This window comes from Hemibagrus wyckioides, linkage group LG06 (assembly GCF_019097595.1).
Source record: "Hemibagrus wyckioides isolate EC202008001 linkage group LG06, SWU_Hwy_1.0, whole genome shotgun sequence".
NCBI lineage: Eukaryota > Metazoa > Chordata > Actinopteri > Siluriformes > Bagridae > Hemibagrus > Hemibagrus wyckioides.
In genome coordinates this window covers 15,217,073-15,238,258 of record NC_080715.1, presented here as the reverse complement: position 1 = coordinate 15,238,258, position 21,186 = coordinate 15,217,073, and the positions used below count along the sequence as shown (strand labels likewise).

General features: G+C 39.7%; 2 protein-coding genes across 8 annotated transcripts in view; both read left to right on the top strand.

Annotated features, from left to right (window-relative positions):
- cers6 (ceramide synthase 6) overlaps window positions 1-11,527 on the top strand; it is a 35,491-nt gene extending 23,964 nt beyond the window's left edge. Inside the window, exons 7-11 of one of the 3 annotated variants that reach the window (XM_058393330.1) lie at window positions 1,311-1,439; window positions 2,210-2,316; window positions 8,910-9,066; window positions 9,349-9,372; window positions 10,565-11,527. In XM_058393330.1, coding sequence (XP_058249313.1) covers window positions 1,311-1,439; window positions 2,210-2,316; window positions 8,910-9,066; window positions 9,349-9,372; window positions 10,565-10,711 — 564 coding nt within the window. In that variant the 3' untranslated portion in view covers window positions 10,712-11,527. The remainder of the gene's footprint in view (window positions 1-1,310; window positions 1,440-2,209; window positions 2,317-8,909; window positions 9,067-9,348; window positions 9,373-10,564) is intronic. The other 2 variants (XM_058393331.1, XM_058393332.1) reach the window with 2 other exon arrangements.
- A 5,033-nt stretch (window positions 11,528-16,560) lies between these two features.
- nostrin (nitric oxide synthase trafficking) overlaps window positions 16,561-21,186 on the top strand; it is a 13,792-nt gene continuing 9,166 nt past the window's right edge. For 2 of the 5 annotated variants that reach the window (XM_058393650.1, XM_058393654.1), the window contains exons 1-7: window positions 17,457-17,711; window positions 17,846-17,863; window positions 18,221-18,304; window positions 18,402-18,464; window positions 18,548-18,629; window positions 19,190-19,252; window positions 19,684-19,782. In XM_058393650.1, the coding sequence (XP_058249633.1) occupies window positions 17,575-17,711; window positions 17,846-17,863; window positions 18,221-18,304; window positions 18,402-18,464; window positions 18,548-18,629; window positions 19,190-19,252; window positions 19,684-19,782 (546 nt within the window). In that variant the 5' untranslated portion in view covers window positions 17,457-17,574. The other 3 variants (XM_058393652.1, XM_058393653.1, XM_058393651.1) reach the window with 3 other exon arrangements.

Sequence of the window (21,186 nt, the reverse complement as noted above, 5' to 3'; positions counted from 1 at the left end):
CGGTTTCCTAGCAGAACAATGTCCAATTCGTGGAGAAGACGAAGATTAAACTTTATAGTTTTCAGCAGTAAAGATTCACAGTGGGGAATGGTTAGATATGACAGCGAGTGGAGTATGCACACTTGAAATAAAGCTCTTAGAATTCACTTAACCCAAATGCTTAGCACTGTTCCACATGAGTGAATTGTTTAACGTTAACACGATCAGTTTTTGCACATGGAACGTGATTTGTGAGTGTGTTTCTTTTTTAAAGCACTGAAAGAATAGCACTGAGCAGAGAATCAGTCCCACAATGCTAACCTTTTGCAACATTACCACTGCCCTAGTCAACCTTTCATGTTTTAATCACCTACGTTTAATACTATAGTAAAAATGTCCTATCTTCCTATTAATATTCCACAGTGTAACTGGTCTGCTTTAATACTTGATCACACTCACTCTACATCATTCTACTAATTACAAACTTGTTTCAGTTAGATTTAGCATAAGCAATGAAATTGCATTTTGTTAACAAACGTAATATTTTTTTATTTAAACTAGACAGAATTGTTTTTCTTAAATCTGACTGCGAACATATTATTTTTTTTAGTGTAACCTCATTTTTTTATTTATTTATTTTATTTTATTTATTTTTAATCTGTTACTTCTGGCCTGCACACTGCTACCTTATTTAATTGGATTTGTTTTGAGCTGCAAGAGAAATTTTGTGTAAAAAACCTTTACACAGTATTCTTCCTAACTAACAACTAACATGGAGCTCTATCAACTGAACAACAAGTTTTCCAATTATTCCAGTAGTAAGCACAGAAATTTCTATTTTGGGTCATTAGTATGATTTTAGGTTTAGTCAAACTGCCTGGCAGATTTTCTTTTTTAATTTACTGGGTAATATTGAGGTAAAAAAAACAAAACAAAATAAAGCTATGCAGAAGAGGTTTTGAGAGAAAAGGCACAGTACTGTTTACACTGCCTGTTATGAATCGCTAGGAAGAAAGTTTCGACAAAGGGAAGTGTCCAACCAGCTCCAAAAATCCTGCAAGAGTCATTGCTGAGGAATTACTGGGAGTGTTTATATGAAGAAAGTCTAGCAGCAGTTATGTTCACTAAAAGACTTTACTTTGTCTTTCACATCTTAGTTACAGCAAAAAAAAAAAACAGCCTTGAAATCTTTGTCTCAATACCTTTTACAGGGCAGTTGTATTAGATCTATGTTTTAAAAAAAACCTCTTTGGTATGATATAGATATAAAGATGTGTTTATTAAATGATGTCATTGTGAGTGTTGTGGCTTGACTGAGTTTATTTTCACAGGATTGTCTGCTCATGTTCATGCACCATGTTGCCACCGTCTCCCTGATCATGTTATCTTACGTGAATAACATGGCTCGAGTGGGCACGCTCGTCCTGTGTCTCCATGACGCTTCAGATGTGCTGTTGGAGGTAAGAATAATAATGTTTGCGAACAGCATCCTGAGATCAGTCTCCGGGTTCTGTAATGATTCCTGTTGCCATAACCAATAACTTAACTTACTCTTAAATGCAGCTCCGGGACCTGTTTCAGAATATTATAATAAAATGTTTATTCAGAGCATGTGTTTTGTACATTACAAACTACCATTAGCCATTGTATTTGTAGATACACAGTTACTGACCCATCTGATGCTATTGCCTATGTATCATTGGTTATTAATCGTCATAGGATCGCCTCGGGTTAGATATTATTTGTCTCAGCCTAGCAGTGACACACACGGTAGTGGTATTGTGGTTTTGTGGTTGAGACAAGTGTATCAGATACAGCAGTGGCACTGAGGATCTTGGTTCTATAGTTGCACAGTAGGAGCCTTCAGTTACTATTTCTATATCTGGTAATCATCTTGTAGCACTAACCCAGCGTTCAGTTTATGATCTCTGACACTGATACTTACATATTTCTGCTTGGTGGACTTCTCTAAAGCAGGCAAATTAGGAAAAGACAGATATTCAATAATTTTCCATGTCTAAAGTGCATTTACATGCCAGGCGACCCTGAGAAAACGTCCAATGTACCAATAAAATGTAAGTACCAGATGATTCACCCCTGATTAACTCTTTCTGTTAGGTGTAGTGGAAGTAGCTGAGAAACAGGATGATTCAGATGATTTAGGATATATGATGAAATAAATTCGGCATAAATATCATATACGTTTGTTTGTTTGTTTGTTTGTTTGCAGGCTGCCAAAATGGCTAACTATGCCAAGTATCAAAGGCTTTGCAATGTCCTGTTCATCATGTTTGCACTGGTGTTCATCAGCTCCAGACTGGGCTTATATCCTGTCTGGTAAGAACGTTTACTCTATTCATTGTTCTCACTCACTTCTATGCAAGTTTTTATTTAAAATTAAGCTAAAAGAAAAAACTAAATGTGCTGAATGGTTTCTTATCTTATCAAGATTAGGCTTAGGTTTGGGTGTAGGGATGGTATTAATTCACTGCATTAATAATGTCAGTGGTAGTGCTTCACAGAGTAAAATGTGAGTGTGTGTGTGTGTATCTTTGTAAGAGTGTGTGTGTGTATTAATATGGGGGCTGGAGGACAGCATATTGTCCAAGCAAGTTGATAATGCACATGCTAGTGACTCCAGCAGTTCTCCATTCATATAAAATCTTAAACATAAACAGCAGAGCAATCATGTGTATGTTACAGGTGGCCTGTTGAATACAGATTTCTACATACTCTGGACACTTCTTCATCATCTGTGCAGTTTCTCAGCAGTATAAGATCTTAAACTTACACTCTTGTCTCTTGTCACATGTGTACCCCTTTGTAACATTACTTGTGTATGTTTATACAACCTCCTGTGAAAAAAATTGGTTTAAAAAAAGATGTTGTACAGCTTCCTTAAAAAATCGGGTTACTTAAAGTCAGTGATAGCCATGATGTTGAACTTTAGAAGCAGTTTAAGTAATTAGCTTGTGTAAGCCTGCATACCTGGAAACCCTAATCTTAGCACTACATCTATTATTGCAATCCCAGAGTTCGATCTCTTGTATAATTAATCTTCCCTCTGGTAACGTGTCCTGCTTGTTATCATTTGGCATCGCTTCCTGTTCACCCTGGTCTGATTACTGATTGGTCAGATAGCTGAACGTTGCACATGATCTCCAGGCTCATTGTGCCAGATTACCTATTACATTTCTCACTTGCTGCTGCGCTTAGCCACTTACATTGTGTGATTTATTAGGTTTTTTTTAACGCTCAGTCACTCTTGGCTGCCTTCAAGGAGACACTTTGTTTTTTTGGATCGTTGAGCGCCATCTGTTGGCGGTATATCACTGACCAGGATATCTGAATGACGCGTTACTTTCTACTTTTTCCCCTCTAGGATTTAGGCATCTGAATTGTTGCCAAGTGACAGTTACTATGGCTACAGCATAGATCCTTATCAAAGGAAAATGTAAGAGAGAGAGGTTATTGGGAGCATTGCTCATGTTTTGCTTTGTAGTAGCTGCAATGTACTGCAGTTCTTGCATACTTAAAACTTGTTCGAATGAACAAGGAAGGACCTTGACTTCGTTGATTTTGAACATGTGGATATGACTGGAATACATATGTAGAAAAGTTACTGTATGTATCATATGTTCTGGCAAAATAGGAATATACAAATCATGACTAGAGAGGATAAACCACATAACTTTTCATTTCTTTTACTCAAATTTCTTTGTGCTCTAATAATAGGTAAAATAATACCTGAAGCTAATATTTTTGATTTGTCTTGCAGGTTGAATATATTTGGATCTGCATGAATCCCTTTAAGTATACTAGGCTTTTGTGAATAGGTATTTTACATCTGAACACAGCAGTGTTGTCACGGCTTTTCTTTCTGTAAGCCTGTTTCCATGTGCCGTGACGTCACTGTCCCTGATCTGTCATCAACCCAACTACTGACTCATTCAGACATTAAATACAGTCATTTTGGGTGCTGTTACTTCAGTCAGGTTGACACTGAAAGCTTCTCCAAAGCAAGGAATGGCACTTTTCTTAATGAGTCCAGTCTCAGTGATCAGATTTACTGTAGAGTAACATCTCATTTCTCAAGGATTGAGGGAAGGATGGCAGGATGGAAGATTACAGAGTTGCTTTATACTGTAGATTTATTTTATGGCTTTGGCAGGGTTTAGTCTACTGCATACAGATCTACTCATATTTCTTTATTCAGTTTTTGATTTTGCTGCTATTTGGGATGCAGTGGGTATGCTAGGCTATGTCACTCTACAAGCAGAGATCCAGAAATTCCCGGAATTCGAACACAGCATATGCAAATGTTGTAGTTTGGCAATAGGTTTAGGCTTTGGTGTGGGTTTTGCCGCTAGGTTTAGGCTATGGTGTAGTAGGTTTAGGCTTTGGTGTGGGTTTTGTCACTAGGTTTAGGCTATGGTGTAGTAGGTTTAGGCTTTGGTGTGCGTTTTGTCACTAGGTTTAGGCTATGGTGTAGTAGGTTTAGGCTTTGGTGTGGGTTTTGTCACTAGGTTTAGGCTATGATGTAGTAGGTTTAGGCTTTGGTGTGGGTTTTGCCACTAAGTTTAGGCTTTGTTGCCATTTTTGTCACCGTGTTTGGGCTTTGGTGTGGGTATTGTCGCTAGGTTTAGGCTTTGATGTGGGTTTTGCCACTAGGTTAGGGCTTTGATGTGGGTTTTGCCGCTAGGTTTAGGCTTCGGTGTGGGTTTTGCCACTAGGTTAGGGCTTTGATGTGGGTTTTGCCGCTAGGTTTAGGCTTTGGTGTGGGTATTGTCGCTAGGTTTAGGCTTCGGTGTGGGTTTTGCCACTAGGTTTAGGCTTTGATGTGGGTTTTGCCGCTAGGTTAGGGCTTTGGTGTGGGTATTGTCGCTAGGTTTAGGCTTCGGGGTGGGTTTTACCACTAGGTTAGGGCTTTGATGTGGGTTTTGCCGCTAGGTTTAGGCTTCGGGGTGGGTTTTGCCACTAGGTTAGGGCTTTGATGTGGGTTTTGCCGCTAGGTTTAGGCTTCAGTGTGGGTTTTGCCGCTAGGTTTAGGCTTTGGTGTGGGTTTTGCCACTAGGTTTAGGCTTCGGTGTGGGTTTTGCCACTAGGTTTAGGCTTCGGTGTGGGTTTTGCCACTAGGTTTAGGCTTTGGTGTGGGTTTTGCCACTATGTTTAGGCTTTGATGTGCGTTTTGCCGCTAGGTTTAGGCTTTGGTGTGGGTTTTGCCACTATGTTTAGGCTTTGATGTGGGTTTTGCCACTAGGTTTAGGCTTCGGTGTGGGTTTTGCCACTAGGTTTAGGCTTCGGTGTGGGTTTTGCCACTAGGTTTAGGCTTCGGTGTGGGTTTTGCCACTATGTTTAGGCTTTGATGTGGGTTTTGCCGCTAGGTTTAGGCTTCAGTGTGGGTTTTGCCACTAGGTTTAGGCTTTGGTGTGGGTTTTGCCACTAGGTTTAGGCTTTGGTGTGGGTTTTGCCACTAGGTTTAGGCTTTGATGTGGGTTTTGCCACTAGGTTTAGGCTTTGGTGTGGGTTTTGCCACTAGGTTTAGGCTTCGGGGTGGGTTTTGCCGCTAGGTTTAGGCTTCGGTGTGGGTTTTGCCACTAGGTTTAGGCTTTGATGTGGGTTTTGCCACTAGGTTTAGGCTTCGGTGTGGGTTTTGCCACTAGGTTTAGGCTTTGATGTGGGTTTTGCCGCTAGGTTTAGGCTTCGGTGTGGGTTTTGCCACTAGGTTTAGGCTTTGATGTGGGTTTTGCCACTAGGTTTAGGCTTTGGTGTGGGTTTTGTCACTAATTAATATACTTATACAGTCTGCTGAGTGGCCCCATACCATATGGATTCATGTGGGATTTTTTTCTAAGCTATCATGTATACGCATGCGTTCGCTGATTTTTGTTCTTTATTATCCATGGCAGATGTTGATGAGCAAATACTATTTGTTCTATAAAACTGCAGCTAAAGCAGTGATTACACTAGTCCAATCTTCTAGACTAGACTAGCACATCCTGGTGCATCTCCAAAACCAAGAAATGGATGTCAGGCAAGTCGACCATCAAGAAAATAGTGATTGCGTTTTTTCAAATGCATCTTAATAGAATCGTCTATGGGAAAGCATTAGGAGAAAATGTCTTGAAGTGGTTCACCCAGAACTGTATCTTGCACCATGACAATAGTCCTGTACAAACTGATTCAGGTTAAAATCTTGAGAGCACAGTGTGGTTATTTTTTTTTAACATTTATTATATTCACCAGACTGAAAGGGAAAAGATGCTTAGCGTGTGTGTGTGTGTGTGTGCATTGTTTTTTCCTGATGCAATGGAAAAACACTGATTAACAGTCTGTCCAGCAGGAGCAAAGTCTCTATGAACAAGTCTGTTAATGTAAAAAGAAAAAAAATGCAATCATCATTAGCTTTCTGGTTAAAAACTTCTTGGCTGATACTGCAGTGTGTGCATTGATCCAGTCTCTGGGTGCACCACTTCTCCAGACAATTTTGCCCATGCAGTCTTGTAGACAAGCCTGCTAACGTCCAAAAAACTTGATAATCATTGTCTTGATGTGCGAATAATCCTGACAAGCTCTTTTGGTTTCAGAGATGCAACAGGACTGGGTGGTCTTGAAAACATTGCTCTAGCATAGTCACTAATTTGGCTTCAGTTTTATCAAGTAGAAACACAAATTCCTTTCTCTTTAACATCTGCCATGAGGATTTGAAAAACAAAAATCGCCAAATTCATGTGCAAGAGCTTAGAAAAAAAACACCACAAGCATCCACAAGGTATGAAGCCACCTGGGAGACTGTAAGCTTATTCTACCCAGCGGCAACACCTTCAACTTTCACATTCAAATCCCTCTCGTATGTTTTATTTAATGCTATACCACGGTTATACCATGTTATACCTCTTTTAAATGGAAGGCTGTTCCTTTGAGTTCTCTGAAACAGGTAAGGCTTTTGGACAGATGGTTTATAAATTTATCTAACATAAAACATAAAAGTTTCTAACATTTGGTCTCATCAAGAGAAAGAAAAAAGAGAGGAAAATAGTGCAGCTGCTGAGGGAATGACTGCTTATAGTAACTACTAGAATTTACTTATTTAACTACTTATATAACTACTTATTTAATGGACATTTCACAACACTATAACTAAAACAGCTAAGAAAGTATGATGTCTTATAGCTTGACCAAAAAAGATATTACTGTTGGCAAACTGCTGTTGTATAAGGTGAATAAAACACTTCACGACTTACTGTAAACTTGTACAGGGACACTTGGTACTGGACCATATACCACCGCTGTGTCATTGATTTATCATTTTCTAGAGCAGTACACACCACCATGATTATTTTTTACTTACAGTGTACAATCTTTTAGGTCAGTTAGATGAGCTGTTAAAATAAGGAAATTAAAATGCTATGAATATGAAACAATTGATTAAATCAGCATGGTGGCTTAGTGGTTAGCAGTGTTGCCTCACAGCAAGAAGGTCCTGGGTTTGAATCTGGGGTTCGAACAGGCTGGGGCCTTTCTGTGTGGAGTTTGCATGTTTTCCCCGTGCCTGCGTGGGTTTACTCCGGGTACTCCGGTTTCCTCCCACAGTCCAAAAACATGGGCATTAGGTTGATTGGTAATTCGAAATTGCCCATAGGAGTGAGTGTGAGTGTGTGTGATTGTCTATATCTGGCCCTGTGATGGACTGGTGACCTGTCCAGGGTGTACCTGTGCCTTTCGCCCAGTGTGTGCTGGGATAGACTCCAGCAGATCCCCGTGACCCTAATTAGGAATAAAGCGGGTATAGACAATGGATGGATGATTAAATCGACTTAGTGGCAGAATTGCTGTATTCCAGATATAAGGGTTGTGTATTACGCGTGATTACCAACTATATACAAATCTGCATGGTTGTTTTATAAGAATATGAGCTTGTTTTGCTGATGTTTTGTCTGGTATAGTGACAATGCTGAACTGAGTTTGAATGGCAGTGTATCATGTCTCTATTACTGTATTTAGGAGTTCAGGTTTCCAAAAACAGCATTATGTTAAATCATTTTACAGTTCAACTTTCTGTTCTTGTATTAAGAATTTTGTGAATTTACTTTCTTTAAAAGCCAAAAGAACCTCTCAAGCATCAGTGTTTCAATGCACATGTGTGAGTATCGGGTTATGAAACAGTGATTATGCAAGCAGGAGGTGAAGCGGTGTTGGTATTTCACTGCTCCAGGGTCTAATGTTCGATCCTGAGCTTGCTTACTGGGTGTGAAGTTTTTTATGTTCTCTCCTGGATCTCCTTCCATCTGCTAGAAATATGTGGGTAGGCTCACTGACTACTCAGTATTTGAGTGTGTTCTAATGCACTAATGTCACTTCCAAGGGGTTTCTGGGATAGACATCTGGTCCACTGTGACCATGAGCAGAATAAAGTGGTTACATTTACAATTACGGCATTCAGCAGATTCCCTTATCCAGAGCGTCTTACATTGATCTTATTTATACAACTGAGCAGTTGAGGGTTAAGGACCAGCAATGGCAGCTTGGATGTTCTGGGATTTAAACTCACATCCAAGATCAGTAGTCCCAGTAATCTCATCTCATCCCCAATTGAAAACTATAATCATGTTATGTGATATTTATTTATTTGTTTGTTGGTTTTTGTAAGGATTTTGTATTTGAGAACCTGGTTCATGTGATGAGAAATCTGTGCATAGCCTTATGGGTAAATTCCTTGGGTGAAATTTCCAGGGCGGTTATTTATTAGTTTCTTTTTATTTCAATTTTATATTTCTATAATTCCAGGTTATTCCCTAGAATATCCTAGTTTCTGTTCCAAGCTCGGTCCCATCTTGGCTGAATATTTCATAAATACATGAATAAATGAATGAAAGACCCTGGTGATGATGTGAATGTTATTCCTGATTTTGTGTCTGATCTGAACACAGGATTTTGAACACCACTCTGTTCGAAAGCTGGGAGATCGTCGGGCCGTACCCATCTTGGTGGGTGTTTAACGGGCTGCTGGTGCTGCTTCAGGGTTTACACATTTTCTGGTCCTATCTCATAGTGAAAATAGCCTGTAAAGCTATTTCTAAAGGCAAGGTAGGAGACCGCAGCCTACACGTGTTAACATCACGCATGATTTTCTCTGCATGCTCAAACCTTAACTACTCTCATTGTATCTAATATCTAATCTCTTCCTGGTTATCACATCTATGCTTCATTGATTTGATTTGATACTGGGAAGAACTGGTTAATCAGAGTCTTAAAAAATGGCTTATATGATAAAGAAATCTTCTACACATGCATGTTTAACCTCTGCTAAGTTCATCTTCTGCTTTTCACGGCTTCTCTGTTCTCTTTGCTAATCCTGCATTGCCTCAGGTGGGAAAGTGGAATCCTTTACATGTAAGTATGTGCAGAAATATATAAAGTACATCAAATCAAATGTATTGCTACAGTAGGATATAATAAACAGTTAGCATAATTTAATTCATCTAAAGTATGTATCAGATCCATTTCATTTACTAGTTCATTTATATTTGATGTTTGCATCACATGACTTGGTGTTTAGGAGCACCTTTTTGGATATCATGTCAATCACGTAGCTTGTAATCATATAGAATAGGAGCCAACATATGAAATATATAAAATATTATGTATTTTCTTCTGACCATGATGGTGTAGAAGACGTGGCTTGTTCACATGAAGCACTACAGGTTTTAAATTCTTAGAAGCTCAATTATACAGCATATCCAAAAATGTTCAGACATTACATCTGATTAGAGAATTTGACTACTTAAGGCACACCTTAAACAATTAGTGGCGAGGGTTTGAATTTGCTGGCAGGATCCTGTACAAATCTCTTTCATTGTATGCTCACTGGCCCCTTTATTAGGAATACCTGTAAACTTCAAGAGTCACGCATAGAATAGTCCCGGGAAGCGCAGTTCTGTATAGAGAAACCCCTGGTTGATGAGAAAGGTCAGAGCAGAATGTCAGGCCAGACTAACCAAAAGGCTGCAGTAATTCAAATAACCACTTTTTAAAACTGTGGTAAGCAGAAAAGCATTTCAGGAAGCACAATACAATAAACAATGAGGCAGTTGAACGACAACAGCAGTCAGGGTCCAGTCCAGACAGGGAAGAACAGGAATCTGAGGCTATGCTGGGGTCAGGTTCATCAAAACTGGACGGTTGAGAATTGAAAGATCTCCAACTCCAGGCGATGGAACACTGGATGTTTGTTGATATTTGCACTGTTCTGTGTAAACTCTAGAGAGTGTTCTGTTTGAAGATCCCAGCAGTTTCTGAAATACTCAAACCAGCCCATCTGGCACCAGCAATCATGCCACAGTCAAAATGACTGAGATTACATTTTCCACACATTCTGAAATTTCTCTGAAGCTCTTGACCTGCATGATTTAATGCGTTGCACTGCTGCTGCGTGATTGGCTGATTTGATAATAACGTAAATACAGTATACTATATACTATAGTATAATATAACTATAGTATATAGTATAATCATAACAAACATGTCTATAATGTTTCTAACAGCCTAACCATTTTTCATGTCTGATGCCACTTCTCCTTCCCAGGTGTCAAAGGATGACCGCAGTGACATCGAGTCAAGTAGTGACGAAGAAGAAGTGGCGCCGTCTGCTCACAAACACCACACTAACGGGACCAACGGGTCTCACGGCACTAACGGTTTCCTGTCATCTGCGTGTCACGATGAACACTAAGCGCCGAGAGTTGTTTCTGCCTGCCGCAGCCTGCTTGTTAGTCTGTACAGTACTCAAAACATGCGTGTCAAAACAACAAGGTCACCCATCTGGTACTGGAGGATCGTAATGCAGAATAATGTGAATGCAATCGCATTTCAGTATGATTCAGTACGATGATTTTTGTCCCTTGGTCCTCGTTTATCTTTTCTTTTTCCTCAGTCCATTTATAGGCTCTCGGTTGAATATCAAATCACTGCTCCGTCCTCTATCTTATAGCTCACTCTTGTGTTATTTTCGAAAGAATGGAAACATCTCTCGTATCATGCTAGCATGCTGCCGTGGTCATGTAGTTTTGGTGTCAGTGGGAGCAGCTGTTTTCTCCAGGTAACATCTATGTATTTATTTATTTTTTTATATCTATATATAGGTTGCAGAATTGTGCTCGAGACGTTCTTTTCTATTTCTTCTAGTAATTTACTGTCAGTGTTTTGAGATGGCGCACTATTTAAAGTTCAGTCACCGTGTCAGGATTCAGCAACGTCCGAGGTGTTTCGCTTGAATGATTTCTCGCAAATCCCTGACGAGGTCGCTGCTGTCTGATCTGCTCACCTATAAAATGGATGCCATGCATTATACAAACGAGCGACACCACTTGCTATATTTGCACTAGTGAACTGTAAAATGGGAATTCTCTAACTGTATTATGTGCTCATGTGTTTTGTTAGGAATTCTGCCACATCATCCTTCACCTTGAATCCAGTATAAACCTGTACTTAAAACAGTGAACTTCTAATAATAGAGTTTCTGGGGTAAAGGATGGTAAACGACTTGGAATACATCGTTTAATTGACTTTTATGGAAGCCCTTTTGTCATTGATTAGAATGTGATTCCCCATCTGAGTTTACATGAACCATGTGATGTGTTATACTGTAGGTAGTAGCCACAGGTGCATGACAGTTTCCTCAGTATTAATATTAAGTTCTATTGATCAGAATCTATTTATGTTCTAAATGATGGAAACGTCCCCTTTAAATGACCCTTTTTTATCTGAACAACAAAAGAAAAAATGATCCGTTACCATTACATTGTGTAGTAAAAGTTAAGAGACTCCGTCACACACTTTACGCACGTCGCCAAAAGCCTGAACACAACCCAGCGATTATTATGTTTCTGCTTCTTCAGCTTTGAATGATCTCTCTTCATTGTCCCATTGTCCTGTTCTTGGTATAATGTAACACTTATTCTTTACTGAGCTAAGTGGATGACTCATTAAAATGCCTTTGAAATCAGGGTAAAACTCTTGCTTTTCTTCCGCGAGCAAGCTGTGGAGAAGAGTGGAAGCTAATTAGCTCTTGCTAAGCTGATTGTCTCTCTGTTGAAGCTAAATTTTGGGCTTTAAGCGAAATGTCATGGGTAAAAATAAATCATTTTTAAAAAAGATTCTGTTCAGAAAGAAGAGCTAGTGAATCATGTTGTCAGGTATTTAGAGTAAACTCAGCAGACAAAATCTAGTTATTTATTTATTTATTTGCTTTTTTGTCTTTTCAGATCAGTATTGTATAAAGCTATATTACTTATTTTATTAGATGTTTTGTCTTTTTCCATATGTTTATCTTCATTGACTACATGTATCTGTTATTAACTGTGTTCATTTGGGTGAGTGAAAACATGTTATAGGAAAATATAATATTGCTATTATTATTATTATTATTATTATTACTATTATGTGTGCACTACATGGGCAAAAGTTTGTTGACGCTTCATCACACTTTACGTGCTTTGTGAACATCTTAGTCCAGTCTCCTTTTGCTGTTCTCCACTCTACTATAAAGTCTTTCCACTAGATCTTTGAGCATTGCTGTGGGGATCTGTGATTATATCAGACAAGGAATCCATCAGCACACTCAGTTTTCCAGTTCATCCCAAAGGTGGTGTTAAGGTCATGGCTCTGTACAGGCCACCCAAGTTCTTCTTCTTCAACACTGACAAACCATGTCTTTAATGCCCCTTGCTTGGTGCACCAGAGCATTGTCATGCTGGAACAGTTTGGCCTTCTCAGTTTCAGAGAACTGTAATGAATGAATGTGTGAGTGAATAAGTATGTGAATGAATGAATGTGTGAGTGAGTGAGTGAATAAGTGTGTGAATGAATGTGTGCGTGAGTGAATGAATGTGTGTGAGTGAGTGAAAGTGAGTGAGTGAATGAATGTGTGTGAGTGAATGAATTAATGTGAGTGAGTGAATAAGTGTGTGAATGAATGACTGTGTGAATGAATGAGTGAGTGAATGAATGAGTGAATGAATGACTGTGAATGAATGAGTGAGTGAATGAATGAGTGAATGAATGTGTGAGTGAGTGAAAGTGAGTGAATGAATGTGTGTGAGTGAATGAATAAGTGTGTGAATGAATGAATGTGAGTGAATAAGTGTATGAATGAATGTGAGTGAATAAGTGTGTGAATGAATGAATGTGAGTGAATAAGTGTGTGAATGAATGACTGTGTGAATGAATGAGTGAGTGAATGAATGTGTGAGTGAGTGAAAGTGAGTGAATGAATGTGTGAGTGAATGAATTAATGTGTGAGTGAGTGAATAAGTGTGTGAATGAATGAATGTGAGTGAATAAGTGTGTGAATGAATGACTGAATGAGTGAGTGAATGAATGTGTGAGTAAATGAATGAATGTGTGAGTGAATAAGTGTGTGAATGAATGACTGTGAATGAATGTGAGTGAGTGAATAAGTGTGTGAGTGAATGAATGTAAGTGAGTGAATAAGTGTGTGAGTGAATGAATGTAAGTGAGTGAATAAGTGTGTGAGTGAATGAATGTAAGTGAGTGAATAAGTGTGTGAATGAATGAATGTGAGTGAGTGAATAAGTGTGAGTGAATGAATGTGAGTGAATAAGTGTGTGAAGGAATGACTGTGTGAATGAATGAGTGAGTGAATGAATGTAAGTGAGGGAATAAGTGTGTGAATGAATGACTGAATGAATGAGTGAGTGAATGAATGTGAGTGAGTGAATAAGTGTGTGAGTGAATGAATGTGAGTGGGTGAATGAATGTGAGTGAGTGAATGAATGTGTGTGTGAATGAATGAATGTGTGAGTGAGGGAATGTGTGTGAGTGAGTGAATGTGTGTGTGTAAGGGAATGTGAGTGAGTGAATGTGTGTGTGTAAGGGAATGTGAGTGAATGAATGTGTGTGTGAGTGAATGTGTGTGTGTAAGGGAATGTGAGTGAGTGAATGTGTGTGTGTAAGGGAATGTGAGTGAATGGATGTGTGTGAGTGAATGTGTGTGTGTAAGGGAATCTGAGTGAATGAATGTGTGTGAGTGAGTGAATGTGTGTGTAAGGGAATGTGAGTGAATGAATGTGTGTGAGTGAATGTGTGTGTAAGGGAATGTGAGTGAATGAATGTGTGTGAGTGAGTGAATGTGTGTGTAAGGGAATGTGAGTGAATGAATGTGTGTGAGTGAGTGAATGTGTGTGTGTAAGGGAATGTGAGTGAGTGAATGTGTGTAAGGGAATGTGAGTGAATGAATGTGTGTGAGTGAGTGAATGTGTGTGTGTAAGGGAATGTGAGTGAATGAATGTGTGTGAGGGAATGTGTGTGTAAGGGAATGTGAGTGAATGAATGTGTGTGAGTGAGTGAATGTGTGTGTAAGGGAATGTGAGTGAATGAATGTGTGTGAGTGAGTGAATGTGTGTGTGAGTGAGGGAATGAATGTGTGTGAATGAATGAATGTGTGAGTGAAGGAATGTGTGTGAGTGAGGGAATGTGAGTGAATTAATGTGTGTGTGTAAGGGAATGTGTGAGTGAGTGAATGTGTGTGTGTAAGGGAATGTGAGTGAGTGAATGTGTGAGTGAGTGAATGAATATGTGAGTGAGTGAATGAATGTGTGAGTGAATGAATGAATATGTGAGTGAGTGAATGAATGTGTGAGTGAGGGAATGTGAGTGAATGAATGAATGTGTGAGTGAGGGAATGTGAGTGAGTGAATGAATGTGTGAGTGAGGGAATGTGAGTGAGTGAATGAATGTGTGAGTGAGGGAATGTGAGTGAGTGAATGAATGTGTGAGTGAGGGAATGTGAGTGAATGAATGTGTGAGTGAGGGAATGTGAGTGAGTGAATGAATGTGTGTGTAAGGGAATGTGAGTGAGTGAGTGAATGAATGTGAGTGAGTGAATGAATGTGTGTGAGTGAATGTGTGTGAGGGAATGTGAGTGAGTGAATGTGTGAGTGAGGGAATGTGAGTGAGTGAATGTGTGAGTGAGGGAATGTGAGTGAGTGAATGTGTGAGTGAGGGAATGTGAGTGAGTGAATGAATGTGAGTGAGTGAATGAATGTGTGAGTGAGGGAATGTGAGTGAGTGAATGAATGTGTGAGTGAGGGAATGTGAGTGAGTGAATGAATGTGTGAGTGAGGGAATGTGAGTGAGTGAATGAATGTGTGAGTGAGGGAATGTGAGTGAGTGAATGTGTGAGTGAGGGAATGTGAGTGAGTGAATGAATGTGTGAGTGAGGGAATGTGAGTGAGTGAATGAATGTGTGAGTGAGGGAATGTGAGTGAGTGAATGAATGTGTGTGTGAGGGAATGTGAGTGAGTGAATGAATGTGTGAGTGAATGAATGTGTGTGTGAGGGAATGTGAGTGAGTGAATGAATGTGTGAGTGAGTGAATGAATGTGTGAGTGAGGGAATGTGAGTGAGTGAATGAATGTGTGAGTGAGGGAATGTGAGTGAGTGAATGAATGTGTGAGTGAGGGAATGTGAGTGAGTGAATGAATGTGTGAGTGAGGGAATGTGAGTGAGTGAATGAATGTGTGTGTGAGGGAATGTGAGTGAGTGAATGAATGTGAGTGAGTGAGTGAATGAATGTGTGAGTGAGGGAATGTGTGTGAGGGAATGTGAGTGAGTGAATGAATGTGAGTGAGTGAATGAATGTGTGAGTGAGGGAATGTGAGTGAGTGAATGAATGTGTGAGTGAGTGAATGAATGTGTGAGTGAGGGAATGTGAGTGAGTGAATGTGTGTGTGAGGGAATGTGTGTGAGGGAATGTGAGTGAGTGAATGTGTGTGTGAGTGAATGTGTGTGAGGGAATGTGAGTGAGTGAATGTGTGAGTGAGTGAATGTGTGTGTGTGAGAGTGAATGTGAGTGAATGAATGAATGTGAGTGAGTGAATGAATGTGTGAGTGAGGGAATGTGTGTGAGGGAATGTGTGTGAGGGAATGAATGTGAGTGAGTGAATGAATGTGAGTGAGTGAATGAATGTGAGTGAGTGAATGAATGTGTGAGTGAGTGAATGTGTGTGAGGGAATGTGTGTGAGTGAATGTGAGTGAATGAATGAATATGTGAGTGAGTGAATGAATGTGTGAGGGAATGTGAGTGAGTGAATGTGAGTGAATGAATGAATATGTGAGTGAGTGAGTGAATGAATGTGTGTGAGGGAATGTGAGTGAGTGAATGTGTGTGTGAGAGTGAATGTGAGTGAATGAATGAATATGTGAGTGAGTGAATGTGTGAGTGAATGTGTGTGTGTGAGTGAATGTGAGTGAATGAATGAATATGTGAGTGAATGAATGTGAGTGAGTGAATGTGTGAGTGAGTGAATGAATGTGTGAGTGAGGGAATGTGTGTGAGGGAATGTGAGTGAGTGAATGTGAGTGAATGAATGAATATGTGAGTGAGTGAATGAATGTGTGAGTGAGGGAATGTGTATGAGGGAATGTGAGTGAGTGAATGTGTGTGTGAGTGAGTGAATGTGAGTGAATGTGTGAGTGAGTGAATGTGTGTGTGTGTGAGTGAATGAATGTGAGTGAGTGAATGTGAGTGAATGAATGAATGTGAGTGAGTGAATGAATGTGTGAGTGAGGGAATGTGTGTGAGGGAATGTGTGTGAGTGAGTGAATGAATATGTGAGTGAGTGAATGTGAGTGAATGAATGAATATGTGAGTGAGTGAATGAATGTGTGAGTGAGGGAATGTGTGTGAGGGAATGTGAGTGAGTGAATGTGTGTGAGTGAGGGAATGAATATGTGAGTGAATGAATGAATATGTGAGTGAGTGAATGAATGTGTGAGTGAGGGAATGTGTGTGAGGGAATGTGAGTGAGTGAATGTGTGTGTGAGTGAGTGAATGTGAGTGAATGAATTAATATGTGAGTGAGTGAATGTGTGAGTGAGTGAATGTGTGTGTGTGTGAGTGAATGTGAGTGAATGAATGAATGTGAGTGAGTGAATGTGAGTGAGTGAATGAATATGTGAGTGAGTGAATGAATGTGTGAGTGAGGGAATGTGTGTGAGGGAATGTGAGTGAGTGAATGTGTGTGAGTGAGTGAATGAATATGTGAGTGAGTGAATGAATGTGAGTGAGTGAGTGAGTGAGTGAGTGAACCCTCACTGGTGTCCCATGCTGGGTGAATTCTCCCACCTCACACCCAGCATTTTTGTAAGAATATCCAGTCATTAAAAACACTGGATGGAAACGTTTTTAATTCAGATGGCTTAATTTTTTAAAAAAAAAGCAAACCCACAGAGAATCAGAGAGAGTGTACAGTTATCATACCCTTCTATATCTAGCGTGTGCACTCTGTATGTATGACTGACTGAAAGCTCTCTGGCGTAGTGGTTTGTATAAGGTAAGGCCACCCGGGTGATTTCCGCACACATGCTCTGAGGGAGGGAAACGGTCAAAGTGCAGAACTAACCACCCGCCAGTGTGAAGATGAAGGAGCCTCTGAGTACCTGCACCGTGAGTGGTTTCAGCTATTTTCAAATCCACACACAACATAGCAATTAAATCCAGTCCAGCAGTTTCCAGTTCTGGTTGAAATCATACTCATTTCTACACTTTCTGTATGTAAAGTGCTTTTTTTTTAATGGTCTCCTTTATCAGTAGTTTATGTTATGACTTAAATCACGTGTTTCAGTACAACCTGCTGTACCAGGACCTAAAGAGATTCTCAAAAAATGGGGAATATTTCTGCAAAGAACTTGTAACAGTGTTCCAGCAAAGGTAAAAGTCTATTTAAGCACTTTGCCTCTCTTGGGTGATTCTTTATACTTTTATGTTTGCAATAAAAGCCTGAACTTTTGATGCATTTGGTCATAAAGTGCAAAGTGAAGTGAAAATCGCCTCTCCCTTTCCAGACAGTGTTGCATTTTGAGGTCAGTGCTTGTGGATTGAATTTTAATTATAGCTGCAGTTATTCTTTTACCCATATGGCCTGAGTTGATGTCCTTGGAGAAGAACCTGTATGTCTCAAGATCTTTTAGTGTTTAGCTGTTTAATGTGGCGTAGGCCCATCCTGGAGGGTCACGTGAGTGTGTTTAAAACCTCAATGTTAACGGAAAGCCATTGTATATCTATTTAATAGCTTGGTTTAACATTTAAGAGACATGCAGATCAGATATCTGTATCACCTTGCCACTGCTCTGTACGCTTGCAGCGGTCACCCCCTCGGTGTGTAGTTATGAGAAATATTTGCTTTATGCTGCAAGATAAGTCTGCTTCTATAAACACAGATCTGAGCTGGAAATCAGCTACGCTAAAAGGCTGCAGAAACTCGCTGGGAAACTCCTCAGTGTGTCTAAAACGATGACTAGCAAGTGAGTGCTTCACATGCCTAGGCTATGCTGCTCAGAAAAGCTAGTACATGAGGAAGTTTTAGGTTTAAAGTATGACATGTTCTTACTCTCTCTAAAGCTCTACGTATAACGCCTGGTCCCTTGTATCAAACGAGATGTTCTCATCAGCAGATGCACACAGGTAATATATAACAGTAGGATATGTCTATATTCATTGTTTTGAGGGTTTATATACATTTAATGCTAGACTGTGTTTATTTTCAGAACACTAGGGCAAAGTCTTCACCAAGATGCTGTCGTGGAAATCCGTCAAATGCTGGATGAACACACCAAGAGGAAGAGACCAGTGTGTCTCACACACACACACACACACACACACACACAAACACATTGCTAAGCCTGCCCTCACAGAGAAATTACATATAATTGCATGCAAGTTTATCAATGTAAGGAAAACTGTGCAGGATTTAAAATAGATGCTAAATGTTTAAAGTTCTTTAATTAAGAATATTTGAGCAATATGTGATTATATGTGAAAAAATGAACACAACGAGATTGTCCTAGAAAAAAGTGGATGGATGGATGGATGGATGGATGGATGGATGGATGGATGGATAGGTGGATGGATGTATAGATAGATAGATAGGTGGATGGATGTATAGATAGATAGATAGATAGATAGATAGATAGATAGATAGATAGATAGATAGATAGGTGGGTGGATGGATGGATGGATGGATGGATGGATGGATGGATAGATAGATAGATGGATGGATAGATAGATGGATGTGTGTATATATGTGTATATATATATATATATATATATAGACAGACAGACAGACAGACTCACTGTGTCAGAAACAAGTGATCTCAGTAAGATGTCTGTTTGTCTTTATTTGAGTGCAGCTGGAGAATGCTATTGAAAAATCAAGGAAACTTGTGGTGAACAACTGGAATGAACAACTAAAGGTAATCTAGTGTATAAAAATAACTTTTTTTAAACCTAACAGTTTTTTCTTTCTCTCATTTCTAAAAGCAGCTGATTTTAGACCTAAACTTCACTGTAACACTTCAGGTACTGCAGTGCTGGAAATAACAGCAGGCTTATCGGCTCTCTGCAGTGCGAGTAACGTGATCATTTTTAAATAAACGTTGAGATGTTTGGCAGCACTTCATGTCTGATATACTGCAAAAGACTGCACTTTTGAAGACAGAACACTGGGTATAGAGTCTTGAGGCTTCACAGAATTTCATTTGCACAGTTTTATAAAACATTAGATTAATGAGTATGACTAAACAACTTTTTAATAACTGCATCCAGTTTTATAAGAGTTATATTTTTTCTTGACAGCCAGATGCTCGTTTGCTTTCAGCAATAGAACATATGCTTCTTCCCGCAGGCAAAGAAAAAGTTGACTGCTTTAACCCGGGAGCACGAGGCACTCTTTAGCTTTGTGGAAAAGAACAAACACATCTGCACAGAGAAAGAGAAACAGAAGGTACATTTTTTTGTATTGGCGTCAGTGCTGGAATTCTTAGAGAAACCTGTAGTCCACAGCAACAGTCTCAACATTCTCAAATCTGATCCAAGGTCAATTTATGATAATTCTCATCATCTATTTTATCTATAGCATAAGGGTTCTGTATAACAAACTCAACAAATGTAATCATTAGAGTAATATTTGTTTAGAATATTTGGAAGGAGTCTCTAGTGTCAGCACTTTGTTACAGTCAAAGGTAAAGCTGTTCCTGTAAGTTTTCTGATGGAGGCCTTCACAAAGAAAGAAAGAAAGAAAGAACGAAAGAAAGAAAGAAAGAAAGAGGGGAGAGGGAGGGAGGGAGGGAGGAAGGAAGGAAGGAAGGAAGGAAGGAAGGAAGAGAAAGAAGGAGGGAGGGGGAGAGAGAGAAAGAAAGAAAGAAAGAAAGAAAGAAAGAAAGAAAGAAAGAAAGAAAGAAAGAAAGAAAGAAAGAAAGAGGGAGGGAGGTAGGGAGAAAGAAAGAAAAAACGAAAAAAAGAAAGAAAGAAAGAAAGAGGGGAGAGGGAGGGAGGGAGGAAGGAAGGAAGAGAGAAAGAAAGAAAGAAAGAAAGAAAGAAAGAAAGAGGGAGGGAGGGAGGGAGGGAGGAAGGAAGGAAGGAAGGAAGAGAAAGAAAGAAAGAAAGAAAGAAAGAAAGAAAGAGGGAGGGAGGGAGGGAGGGAGAACGAAAGAAAGAACGAAAGAAAGAGGGAGGGAGGTAGGGAGAATGAAAGAAAGAACGAAAGAATGAAAGAAAGAACGAAAGAAAGAGGGAGGGGGAGAGAGAGAGAGAGAGGGGAAAGAAAGAAAGAGGGAGGGAGGTAGGGAGAAAGAAAGAAAGAAAGAAAGAAAGAAAGAAAGAAAGAGGGAGGGAGGGAGGTAGGTAGGAAGGAAGGAAGGAAGGAAGGAAGGAAGGAAGGAAGAACGAAAGAAAGAACGAAAGAAAGAAAGAAAGAAAGAAAGAAAGAAAGAAAGAAAGAAAGAAAGAGGGAGGGAGGGAGGTAGGGAGAAAGAAAGAAAGAAAGAAAGAAAGAAAGAAAGAGGGGAGAGGGAGGGAGGGAGGAAGGAAGAGAAAGAAAGAAAGAAAGAAAGAAAGAAAGAAAGAAAGAAAGAAAGAGGGAGGGAGGGAGGTAGGAAGGAAGGAAGGAAGGAAGGAAGGAAGGAAGAACGAAAGAACGAAAGAAAGAAAGAAAGAAAGAAAGAAAGAAAGAAAGAGGGGGGGGAGAGAGAGAGAGAGAGAGAGAGAGAGAGAGAGAGTGAGAGAGAGAGTGAGAGAGAGAGAGAGAGAGAGAGAGAGTGAGAGAGAGAGAGAGAGAGAGAGAGAGAGTGTCGTGTCATGGCACATCTCACCACCATGCTTGAGTATTTCCCTACAGCAGCATGTCTCC